Source organism: Cuculus canorus, chromosome Z (assembly GCF_017976375.1).
Source record: "Cuculus canorus isolate bCucCan1 chromosome Z, bCucCan1.pri, whole genome shotgun sequence".
NCBI lineage: Eukaryota > Metazoa > Chordata > Aves > Cuculiformes > Cuculidae > Cuculus > Cuculus canorus.
In genome coordinates, this window is record NC_071441.1 from 74,470,700 (window position 1) to 74,483,551 (window position 12,852).

The following is a 12,852-nucleotide window of genomic DNA, read 5'->3' on the forward strand; positions in this document are numbered from 1 at the left end:
TGCTGTAGCAACTAAGCAGCATCTTCTTACATTGACTCTGGGAGCCCTCCAGTGGCTGCACACCCACGGTTGCTTACAGAAGGGTTTTGGGTGTTGTGGTCCTCGTCTCCAAACAGGAGAGAGGCAGCGAGACACTACAATATCATCTCTGAGATGAGGAAGGAAGTCATCAGCCCTCCCTCCAGTCTGAAATGAAAGCAGCAAACCTCAGGCTAAAGCTGTAAACAGTATACATGATCCAAGGATAAAGCTGTAAAGGATAAACATGATCCAAGGCTAAACTTAATAACATCACTGAGTTCTGAAAAGATAATTAATAGATGTTTGGAAAGTGCCTTGAAGATGAAAGTCCAAATTCATAGTAATAGTTAAAAGGGCATTTTGTTGACTTGTTCATTCCTTTTAGTAAAACCAGTCTATGCTTCCAGAAAGCACGCAAAAAAAAAAATGCCAGTATGGGTTTGTTAATGCTGTTTACGCTCTCCCCTACCTATTTTTGCTCATGAGTACACTCTCTATTTAGCTAATGCTTGATTCAAGCAAATTGTATGTGTACTGCTGTTTATTAGCTAGAGCTAATCATGGGCCCAGCTGACTGTCAGGTTAGATTCCAAGACAAAATGGTGTGTAGAGGGCTGTCTTTTGTCACATAGCTACAGAAACATCCAATAAACACTTTTTCAAATACAACTAATAATAGCCCGTAAGCTATAAAAAATTAACAAGGATATTTATCTTTGTCCATCAGCTCTCTGGAGCTGGGACCATTTTTAAGGTCTATTTTTTGTGCCTTATTACTAAGGTACACTTGATGGTAGGTGTTCATCAGAAATTCATATTATTAAAATCTTTTCTAAAATTCACCACAAACTGTAGGATACAGGTATTATAGGATATATTTGTCACTGCTCATTGCAGGGGAGCTGGACTAGATGACCTTTGAAATTTCCCTTTCAACCCAAGCCATTCTGTGACAGCTGTGTGGGAGAGGACAGGGAGGGGAGTGTGGTCAGCACTCCATAAACTTCGAGCTCTGCAGATTAGCAAATTACACAGCAAGTTTGCTAAAGCTAAACCCAGAAGGAAAGAGTGAGTATTTACACAAGGATTCTGAGCAGAAGCTGGAGCTCAGCTGATTGTAAACACAGCTGATCAACAAGGAGGAGAATGACTTGCAAATCATCGGAGTCACAAGAGTCTGTAAAGAGCAGATTTCCAGAGGGCTCCAGAGCATTCATCCATCGTTGAACCTTGGCTCAAGTGCTCAGATGATTTTGAAAGAAGAAGGTGTTTTTTCACACGCATGGATGACAACAACCAGTGAACACAAGGGGTAAAGCACAGTCGTCTTGTAGGTTCCAGGCTCAGGAAAAGGAACTGTCTCAAGCCAGGAGAGCAAGGGTCTCGCCGCCTCCTTCGGCAGACTGCGAGGACTTTCTCCAGAACTTGGAAGTTGTCCTGTCTTGCACCATCACACACATAGAGTGGGTGTTTGCAGCCCCAGTTTGCAGTCCCCTTCCTTTAACTGGAAAATGGTAATATTCAGACTGCCTCTGGTATATTTTTCACATGACTGACCACGAAACTATTAATATCTGAATCCAGAGTTGGTTCTGCTAAACAGCTCATTCCCTCCAAAGGCCGGAAAACCACAACTTCTTCCATCCCTGGAAAAAGCTTTTGTGACTGTAGGACCAGCAACTCAGATGTTGTAGAGACGGTTCTGGTTTGCTGATACACCTCAGTGGAGAACACCAACAAGCATGAGAGAGTTTGGGTTGTTCCTTCTGTGCCTCCTTTGCATCTCCGGGAAGGGTGAGTTCTGAGCTTGCTACAAATCCCTGCCTCATCAGGGCTTTTCTTCTCACTCTAATTGAAGTGCCAGGAGAATTGTCTGGTAAAATAAACTCTTGAAAAATTTCACCACCCATTGCAGTGCTTAAAAGAATCATGACATTCCAGGTGCATGCATAAATACTGGAAAAGCACCCAAAGGCTTGACTCCTCAGTTGCCAGAAGTCTTCTGTTTGATAGCTTTTAATTTTTTGCTTTTTTGAACTTGCACAGGGAGTTCTTCTTTATCTAGCTTTTCCCCTGCATGGTCAGTTGGCTGTAGCAAGTCTATCACTACTCAGAAGTGCTGTTTTGTGCTTCTAGGAGTTATTGTGCAACGGGCAGAATTTGCTCCAGTTCCACTGAACACTTACGCTCATGTTTAACTTCAAGAATGCACTTATGATCTATTTAGGTCAATAGGATTTGCTTAGATATGCTGTCAAATAGTGTTTGCTAGAGCAAGGCTAGCGTCTATGGTGGTCTCTATCTCCTGATGTCGTTATCTTCACGACCTTTCCGTTGACATTAGCAGGTACACTGAACTAACAACTCCTTCCAGGAGTTACCTCCTGTAACCTGTGTAGGCTGCTTGTCTGTAACCTTTTCTGTTTCTTGTGAGAGCTTCGGTTCCAGGTACAAATGGAGAATGAATAGGAGCAAGCAGAAGCCATGGAAGACCTGCTGTGCTGAAGATATAAGGTTAAGGATAAACTATACACAAGATGCTGGCAGCTCCCTGCACTTATAACCTAGGCAAATTGTGTTTCCATAGGAATGGGTGGAGCTGGTAACATTAGAAGAACTTTTTTTTAACATTATTTCTCATGTTGAAGGCAGCAGGATGTTTATGTGCTAAAAATAATGTTCTTCGCTTAAGATTTTACAGAAACGTAAGCCAAAAAGTGGCAGAGGAAAGAAAATTGTCTACTTAAATCACATGACCTGCAGTTCTCCAAAAGTAAGGGGTTACGGTGACATGCTGTAAAATAAACAAAACAATATGAAACAAACTAGGAAGCAATAGCGTTTTCCGTTTTCACTGCCAGGTCTTTGTGCTGAACATCCATCAGCCTCCTGGAGCTCCTGTGGCCATGGAGTCTTGTAGATTAGACCACCCAGGCTGCAAAAGGTACTCATATTCTTATAATGAATGACAAGGCAGCCCAACTCCAGATCTCTATAATCAAAATACTGTCTTGGCCCAAATTCCGGGTAAATAACTTAATGGTAGAAAACCAGTCTTATGTTGGCCTTTGTCCATTGTGAAGTGCACAATAGGTTAATATGAGCTCACCACTACTGAGGTATTTGCCTAATATGGTGGAGAACAGATACAGGAACAAGCAACAAATCTTATCTTAGAGTTTACATGAGTAACTGGACAGCTGAACGCCCACAGACCACCGTGAAGTCATCTAGACCACGGATGAGTGGCAATTATTTGTAGGGCAGCTATGCATTTTTCACAGTTATTCTCAGCTTTTCAGGGGAAAGCTCCTGATTTAATGAAGCCATCAAATGAGTTTTACAAGACAGGAATGCAGCCACAGACGTTCCTGAAGCCACCATCTGCTGCTACAGCTGTTGCAATTAGCAACATGGTGCATAGATACATGTCTGTATGGAAAGCACTGTCTACAGGTGCTGTCTGTTGATGCTGATGGTTCTTGGAGAAAGAAACGAATGACACATTGATCATTCCAAGATGGGGAGCATCCATTCAGATCAAGGCTGTTTTCATCACTGGACAGAAACTATTATAGAATCAGAGAATAGTTTGGGTTGGAAGGGAACTTAAAGCCCATCCAGTTCCATCCCCTCTGCCATGGGCAGGGACACGTCCCACTGGCTCAGGCTGCCCAAGGCCCATCCGACCTGGCCTGGAACACCTCCAGGGATGGGGCAGCCACCACTATTAAACTGGGTCTGGTGGCAACAAGGTTCAGCTCTCCAGACTACGCCAGGATTTTTGTGACCAAATTTGGCCAAGAGAACAATATCACAATTGTTTGTGACATTTCATCTAAAAAACTCAGGATTTCCCCTGCCATGACACTAGAATAAGACCTGTCTGGGAAGATACTGGCAGGCGGAGTCCATGCAGTGATAACCCGTTCTGCTAACAGGGAAATTCTTTCTGTACTGTCACAGACATCCTCCTTCCTATGACAGGAGCTGATACAGGGCAGTTGCCTGTTCTCACCAGCCTTTATAAGATGAGTATCTGCAAGTCTTTATTCAGATCCTGTCACAGTGTACAAACAAGGACCTGCTTTGTGATGATAGCAGCATTGATCACTAGAAACATCAGCTGTAACTGCCTTCCCCATGGGTAATGCAACCACCAACTGATCAGTGCAATAGATATTGTAATGCAGGAGTATGTGTGTGCATGCACTCAAACGCAGGGCTGATACACTTAATGCATTTCAGCACCTAAAGCCACCAGATTTCCAAGTATATGCCAAATTTTTATTTTTAGCTTTTATTTCTTAAAGAAAAATAAATCTGTTCCTCCAAGTACATAAATATCTGTGAATGGCAAAAGACTGCGTTAAACAACTTAAGGTGTTATTGCTCACTTTACAAACAAGTGGCTTGCTTAGGAATTAAACCACTTTCACCACAAGTTAGTCAGTCCCATTAGCTCTGCTGCGGACTGGCACCAAATCCAGCCACAACAACTTGTGGTCATCTGCAAGTCTTCATTCAGAACACCAGCCAGCACAGGTCACGCCCTGGGAACAGTGCATCCGTCTTTCTGACCAACAACAGAACAGATGTTCAGCACAGGAAGGACATGGATCTGTTGAAGCAAGTCCAGAGGAGGCCACAAAGATGATCCAAGGGCTGGACCACCTCCCATACAAGGATAGGATGAAAGAGTTGGGGTTGTTCAGCTTGGAGAAGAGAAAGCTCCAGGGCTTTCAGGAAAGGGGGTTGCAGGAAAGCTGGGGAGGGTTTTTTTATCAGGGAGTAAAGGGGTAGGATGATAGGGAGTGGTTTTGAGCTGAGAGAGGGGAAATTGAGATGAGTTATTAGGAATAAATGTCTCTCTGTGAGGGTGATGAGGCCCCGGCCCAGGTTGCCCAGGAAAGTTGTGGATGTCCCATGGCTGGAGGTGTTCAAGGCCAGGCTGGATGGGGCTTTGAGGAACTTGATCCAGTGGGAAGTGTCCCTGCCCATGACAGAGGGGTTGGAACCGGAAGGGCCATAATGTCCCTTCCGACCCAAACCATTCAGTGATTCTATGCAGGAAGGATGTTCACTTTCCCTCTCAAACACTCCAGATGAATTATTCTTGATTATCTCATTCTTCTTCTAGGTGTACAGTCCAACGGCTGGTCCGTTCATGTCCCATCTGATGTTACTGGTGAACTTGGGAAGATGGTTATCCTGCCCTGTACTTTCACACACCCCTACAAAACATTTGACCGGACCCTTACTGCAATTTGGAGGATCAAGGAACCTTACAATGGCACGGTAGTTTTCAAGTGCGTTAGTCAGAGCAGCAGCGAGCTCTGTAAGACTGCCGTCAGCTACAAGAACAAATACAAACTGCTTGGCAACCCCCGGCACAAGGACCTTTCCATTAGGATTGACAATCTGACCTGGAGCGACAGTGAGAGATACTTCTGCCGAGTGGAGTTGTCTGGGGATATCCACGACAAGTATGAAAGCAGGAATGGGATAAAACTGCATTTGATTGGTAAGAGGGCAAGACAACCAGAGGAGGCAAAATCACCCCGTAGGGAAGCAAGCACCACAAGATGTGGAAACTGATGAGTAGGTAACAGAAAATGACCTGAAAAGGTGTTGCAAAAGGCTGGCTTTTCCAGCTCTGTGAACAGTTCACAACTTTTGTGCAGGGAATAGTCATTGCCTCCCAAGACTCTTCCAACGTGAGTCAACGAGTTCTAAGCTTGGAAGGGAATAGGAGCCAAACTCATAAGGAAATAGCGAGGTTCCAGCCACAGGGGTAAAAGCCAGGTAGGTCTTGAGCATCCTACTTTGTCCCTGCAGCATAGGCTGTGTGCAGGCACCATAGAAGCAAGATGGGATCAGCAGCCCCTGGAGTGGGGTTAAAGGTGTCCTTTTCATCCCTATCTGCACTGGGGAGCCTGGGCGCTGAGCACGTGTTAGCAAATGTAAGCACAGAAAGGCCTGGAACGTAACAGGGGATTGGAAAGACAAGATACCTGGTACCCACGTTCCAAAGGTCCAAACTCCTCTGGAGCAAGAAATATTAATTACAAATAGCCTGATAAAAACAGATCAATAAAAGTCAAATGCTAATCCCATCTCCCAGAGTGCATTTGCAGATTGAGAGAGGAGACCCAGCCAGCCTCAGGAACAGACTCAGAGCGTACACGTGAGTGCAAAGGTGCTGTGTGTTGGATGATTTTGCTTGTGAAGTAGAACTGCCCTTATGCCTGCTGTGCGCTGTAGGCATCCAGACAGGACATGAGGACAAGCTCAGCTACTTCTTGGGAAGTTCTGCATTGTCAAGGCTCTCCTTCACTTGGACCATCTTCTAAACACCCTGACACACAGCGTGACGAGGTTGGGATGGCAGAAAAATCTATCTCTCAGTGGCTGCCTGGATTTTAACGTGAGAGGAATGATAGCATAAGCAGCTATGGTAGCCAGGCTGCAGCCTTCTTTGGGAATGGGCCTTGACAGTATGAATAGGATGGGTTAAATAATGCTTAAGAGGTTAATTTAAACACCAAAACACAAACACACGTGACAACTAACACAGCTACCTTTCTTGTAAGTCAATCCTCCATCCCTAAACCTCTCCTGCATTGCATGGACAACAGGAACGACATGCTGCGGGTAGCCACAAGCTACGCATCTGCTGTCCCAGCCTGGCCAAAACTGAGATAAATAATGAATTCCTGTTTTCCCTGCATCAGGAGACCCATTTAGTTCCCTTCAGTTTTCAAAATGCTTTAAGGAATCAAATGCATGAAATGGGCCAACAGGTCCAAGAGGAGAGGACCGATGGGTAAAACAAGCTTGGTCATGTCATCTATGCTTCCTTAGCAGACTAGAGCAAAGATGACATGTTCAACAGCACCTCTCAACATTTTGCATCCCCCAAATGATCTTTGTCGTTGCTCATTCAGTCACAGAGCCCCATATGCTACACATACAGAATGCAAAATTAGCAGCCCTATCTTGTTTTTGGTGTGCTACCCCATAGCAACATCAGCTATTGGGTGGTCACTACAACGCTGAAAGAAAGCATCAAAAATAGGTTGTAAGAAAGACTAGAAATCTTCCCTGTCAATAGTTTGCCAAATGTAGCAAGTTTCAGGCATTAAGCAAAAGGCTCCCACAAATGGATCTCTCTGTGTTTGCTCTGGAGGCCAGAGACCAAAGGAATAGCAACGAAACTCCTACAGGAGAGCACTATGGTTGCCTTGTCCTGGACCATGTGCAAGATGCAGCAAGTCCAAAAAGGTCACCAGCTGCACCTAGCTTACATTGCAGGTTATACTGGGGTGCAATTCATCGTTAGACGAGAGGGAATGGCCTCAAGCTGTGCCAGGAGAGGTTCAGGTTGGACATCAGGAAAAACTTCTTCACTGAAACAGTTATCAAGCCAGGCTGCAGGGAGATGATTTAATCCCCATCCCTGGAGGTGTTTAAAAGACAGGAAGAAGAAGTGCTTAGGGATATGATTTACTAGTGGACAGATACAGTTGGACTTGATGTTCTCAAATGTCTTTTCCAACCTAGGGGTTCTATGATCTTAGGAAGAAATGTTTTCCTGTGAGAGATGTGAGGCACTGGCACAAGTTGCCCAGAGATGTTGTGGCTGCCCCATCCCTGGAGGTGTTCAAGGACGGGTTGGATGAGGCTCTGAGCAGCCTGATCCAGTAGGAGTTGTCCCTGTCCATGGCAGGGGGATGGGGGGTGGAACTGGATGGGATTTAAGGTTCCTTCCAATCCAAACCTTTCTATGATTCTATGATCTTCATGGATGATTGCCTTGTCTCCTGACACCGTGGAAGTTCACAGCAACAGAAGTTGACCAAAGCTCAGAAAACTGTGTGAGGCATTACAGGGATAAAACACAAATAGACTACATACCCTTGCATCAAGCCTGTGTTAATCCTCTCATTCCTCTACCCAACACAGGCAGGATGGGAAAACCTAGGGAAAGAAAGTAGCAAGAAAAAAAAAAAGAAGGGGGGGTTTGATCCCAGCGTTATCCTAATACAGTGTACTGAGGGTTCACCAAGACCAAGCTCACCGACCTTTGAAACCTCATCCACGTTCCCTCCTCCCCTGTTGTGTTTTCTGCAGCTGCCCCCAGGATCATTAACATCACCATCAGCTCCAATGGGGATAGCACCTTCCAAGCACGCTGCACAGCTGAAGGGGAGCCAGCACCCACTCTGACCTGGAACGGACCACCCTACAGCAACCTCACCTCCATCACCAGCATGAACCACCGCGTCACCAAGGAGCTCCAGTCCCTGACCCATGACGGAAAATACACCTGTACTGCTGTCAACAGCCATGGGAGAGCAGAGGGTGCTGTGTACTTCTATAAATTCAAAGCATCCAGCAGCTCCTTCTTCCTGATCCTGACCTTTGTGCCGCTGGGAATTAAAGTGCTCATTTTGATAGTCATACTGGTCTTCACCATTTTCTCAAGAGGAGGTACGTATCCCTGTTTCCCTTGGTAGTCTTCTTGCACCAGGCTGGCTATCAGCAATGGAAGGCAGCAGATAAAGCCAGGCAGGAGGGGCTGGGTTTGTTTGGGGTTTCTTTAAATGATTTTATGATTTTCAACCCTAGGAGAAGGACATTCCAAATAGGAAATCTAAGAACAAGAAAGAAGGACCTCCTGAAATGTCTAGTTGCAGCCTGCAGGCAGGAGGTCTCCTTCAGGAAGGAGGTCTCTGCTAGTGACAAGTGGTATTCCCCAAGGGCTCAGTGCTGGATCCAGTTCTGTTCAGTATCTTTATGCATGACCTGGATGAAGGGATTGAATGTACCCTTAGTACATTCACAGATGAGACAGAGCTGGAAGGAAGTGTTGATCTGCTGGAGGATAAGGAGGCTCTGCAGAGGGATCGGGACAGCATGGATAGATGGGCTGAGGCCAATGGGATGAGGTTCAACAAGGCCAAATGAGAAGTCCTGCACTTGGGACACAACAACCCCGTGTAGCTCCAGGCTTGGGGAAGAGTGGCTGGAAAGCTGCCTGGAGAAGTACCTGAGGATGTTGGATAACAGTGGCTGAATATGAGCCAGGTGGCCGAGAAGGTCAGTAGCATCCTGGCCTGTATCAGAAACAGTGTGGCCAGCAGGAACAGGGAAGGAATTGTGTCCTTGTACTTGGCATTGCTAAGGCCACACCTTGAGTCCTGAGTTCACTTTTGGGCCTCTCACTACGAGAAAGACATTGAGGGGCTGGAGCACGTTCAGAGAACAGAAGGAAGCTGGAGAATAAGTCTTGCAAGGAGCAACTGAGGGACCTGGTGTTGTTTAGCCTGGAGAAGAGGAGGCTGAAGGGAGATCTCATCACTGTGTGGAATTGCCTGAAAGCACATAGTGGTGAGATGGATGTTGGTCTCTTCACTCAAGTGATAGGACGAGAGGGAATGGCTTCAAGTTTCACCAGCGCAGGTTGGACATTAGGAAAAATTTCTTCACAGAAGGGGTTCTCAGGCCCTGGTAGAGGGTGCCCAGGGAGGTGGTGGTGTCCCCATCCTTGGAGGGATTTAAAAGACAGGTAGACGAAGTACTTAGGGATATATGATTTACTAATGGACAGGTACGGTTGGGCTTGATGACCTCGAATGTATTTTTGAACCTAGAGATTCTATGTTTCTTTGCAAGACAAAGGGGCTAGAAGTTTCCCTGTGCCCAAGAAGAAAGATTAATAAACTAACAGTGGAGCATCCACTACCTACACAACCGGATTTTTAAGAATCAGACTAATTACTACCTCTTCCCATGTAGTGCATGGGCAGGATTTACCTTTGCTACCTACACAGCAGCTTATTCTCCTGAGTTGGGCATACTGACTTTACAGACCACCTTTTTATCCCTCAGGCCTTGCTTCCCAGCTCCATCCCCATCTTTAGTGAAACCTCATCTTCTAAGCCACATGAAGGCCATAAGAGCCAGGAAACCTCAGCGTGCAAGGCATGAGCATCAGCTCACAGGCAGAGGGATGAGACGTCTCAATAAGCCCAGAGGCCACGGGCCTCCAGCGCGCCATCCTTGATGCGTGATGTCACAGGGAGAAGGAGACTAGGAGGGACTCTGGGCAGGCTCTGCCTCTCAGGCCAGACAAGACATCACATCACCCTAACTCATACATAGAGTTATATAGTATATACATAGAGTCTGATGTTAACAATTTGCAAAAGTCACCACTCATGTCATACTGCGGAAGCTGCAAGACAAATCAGGAAAGCTTTGCTCCTTACATTCCACTACCAAACTCCTACTCTCATGAAGGGGACCACATGCCTGACAAAGGTCTTCTCCCCATTCACTGAAGTGTCACGGCCACCCTCTTGTGAAGCTTCCCAACAGCTCTAAGTCAGTCCTGGCTACGCAGCTCATTCCAACTGCATTGCTAACCCAAGACTTCCTTTCCTCTTCACAGGTCCATCTTCTGCCCCATCCGGCCTGACCCGGTAAGGATGTCCTGCCTTCTGCTGATGTAATCCAACAGGAGGGTGGAGGTGGCTAAGGAGAGAAATGCAATGTGTCCTTGGCCTTGGCAACAACCTCCCAGGCTAAGCACAGACTCATGGGACAGGGACAGGGTTGGGCTGATGGACATGTAACGCAGTGTGATGGACAAACTCCTCCACTGCTGGGAGGAGGCTCTGGCTTGAGTACAGCTGAGAAGAAGCCCCATTGACGTGAGAACAAGGGAATGGGGCTGTGGATCGGAGAGACTGTGGCATATGGATACCGCAGCAGCAAGAAGCTAGCAGAAGTTTAGCTGGGCCATAGTCCCAGAGCGTGTTAGGAAGCTACATTAAACTACCAAAACAAAGACCCACGTAACGGACAGGTGAAGGGAACAGGCTAGAATGGCATCTGTGGCAGGCTGGATAGAGAGGACGCTGATCGAGAGAGGGAAACTGTGCAACACAAACCTTCTCCCAGCTCTGCACACCAGTCTCTAATGGAGCAGGAAAAGTGCCCACATCAGAGCTGATGAGCTCTGCCAAGTGTGGAAGAAGGCATGGAGATGCCAAATGGCCTAGCTCAGAGCCAACTCAGGTGTGCCAGGGCCCGAATCTCTGTGTGGTGTCCATACAATGTTCTTGGCATTCCCCATTACCAAGCACAACACCGACCTTAGACACTTCTGACAGCTGTGGTGGCCACGCTAGGAAGTGATGGGGGGGAAAAAAAGAACAACCCAAAATCAACTCTTAGGCCAAACCTAAAGGAGCCATACCTGTGGTCAATACATTTACATCTGCAGAGGGCTGCTCCCTTCCAACCTCAGTTATCTCTATGTGATGTCTCCTTGCCTCTCCTTACCCAGGTACAGTGGACATTTCAGCAGCACTGACAAGTGTACAGCATCAGTAGACAGCCAAAGAAGCAACGGGAATTTAATCCTACAGTTAAATCTGTAATAAGTATTTGCAACCGCATAGTTTCTACTGATTTAATGGTGTCTAAACCACAATGTACCCTTGATGACATTTGTATAGATACACACATAGCTGAAAACTTAAGGACCAAGATCCTCCAGGCTCTACATGAGAGCATCCTCCTCAGGAGAGGTTCACACACTTTCCAGAGGCTTGGAGCAGCAGGACAGTAGTAGGAGTTAATGCTAATGGCGTAGGAGATAAGTCTGAATGCTATAAGATATTAAATCTTAGGTGCAATTGAGGCACTTACAAACTCCCTGCTGCAGAGGGGAGGATCCACATCAGATGGTATGGCAGATACTTACTCTGACACTCCTTAACTACTATTATAAAGTCTAAACCAGAGAGAAATATGTCTTCACCTTATTCACTTCTTCCACTACCAGGCCACAGCAGCAAGAATCCACCTATGAGAACTTTGACCGCAGACTCGGTGGCAGCCAGACCCTGCCAACAGAACAAAGAGCATCGAGACGCAGCTGAGGACCTGGGTGGTCTCATCTTCACTCACTTGCACAGTGCGAATTCCTGGCTGCTTTGTACAAGGCTGCCTTTTCCAGCGAACATAAGACTGACATTGACTGATGCACAGAAGGTCAAACAGGCCTTCCAGTTGTGTGGCTTCCATCCCTGCTGCAGCTTACAAGCAAGGAAAGCCCTTAAAGGGATAAAAGAAGAAAGAAAAGAGAAAACAAAGAGAAACACAGAAGAACAGAAGAGGACCTACACAAGATGTCAGTTCTAAACAACCTGTATGGTTTTAGGCCTTATCAGATAGTGTTTAGCAAGCAGATAACAGTCTACCACTTTCTTACATCTTTTTCCTTTGGTGTTTTTCAAACGTTACTTCAAAAAAAGCAGTTTTCACCACCCCACCCGTCAAACCACACATAGCTTCCTAGAGCCAGCAAGTGAACAATTTTCGTGTTTCAGATACCAGCTGTATCTGGAATTTCTGGTGGGGTGGTTTTTTAGTGATTATTATTATTCCTTAAATTCCAGATGAGTTTATTTAAGACTTTAACGGAAATCTTAACTCTCAAGAGGAGTCTAAGCAGAAAGGAAACGAGGTTTTGCAGAAGCTGGTAGAGCTGAATGCAAGACATACAAAGGGTGGTCTGCACTGTGACGGTACTGCAGTTCCCAGTGCACATGTGCACACAGATGCAGAATCACAGAGCTTTGAGATAAATACGATGTGAAAACATCCCAATTAAACAAATAGGGGTTTTTTTCCTAAAAAAAAAAAACACCTTAAAAAATAAGCCAAAGGAATTTATTTCTAAACAGTTTCCAACTCTGTGTTACATAAAAGTCCTTTAAGCCCTGACTACTACTCATATTTTCTTCTGAGATGAAG

The 12,852-nt window shown here is 45.9% G+C and overlaps 1 protein-coding gene across 1 annotated transcript; it reads left to right on the forward strand.

Moving 5' to 3' along the window:
* Nucleotides 1–1,461: 1,461 nt before the first annotated feature.
* On the forward strand, nucleotides 1,462–11,975 carry SIGLEC15 (sialic acid binding Ig like lectin 15). Its single transcript, XM_009557517.2, has 5 exons — nucleotides 1,462–1,815; nucleotides 5,162–5,545; nucleotides 8,155–8,514; nucleotides 10,478–10,508; nucleotides 11,879–11,975. Exons 1-5 carry the CDS (start codon nucleotides 1,764–1,766, stop codon nucleotides 11,973–11,975), a joined length of 924 nt encoding a protein of 307 aa, XP_009555812.2. The 5' UTR covers nucleotides 1,462–1,763.
* Nucleotides 11,976–12,852: the final 877 nt, after the last annotated feature.

Coding starts and splice junctions, on each gene's coding strand:
- SIGLEC15 (XM_009557517.2), top strand. CDS start 1,764: ATGAGAGAGTTTGGGTTGTTCCTTCTGTGCCTCCTTTGCATCTCCGGG. Junction 5,546..8,154: donor GATAAAACTGCATTTGATTG/GTAAGAGGGCAA, acceptor TGTTTTCTGCAG/CTGCCCCCAGGATCATTAAC. Junction 10,509..11,878: donor GCCCCATCCGGCCTGACCCG/GTAAGGATGTCC, acceptor TTCCACTACCAG/GCCACAGCAGCAAGAATCCA.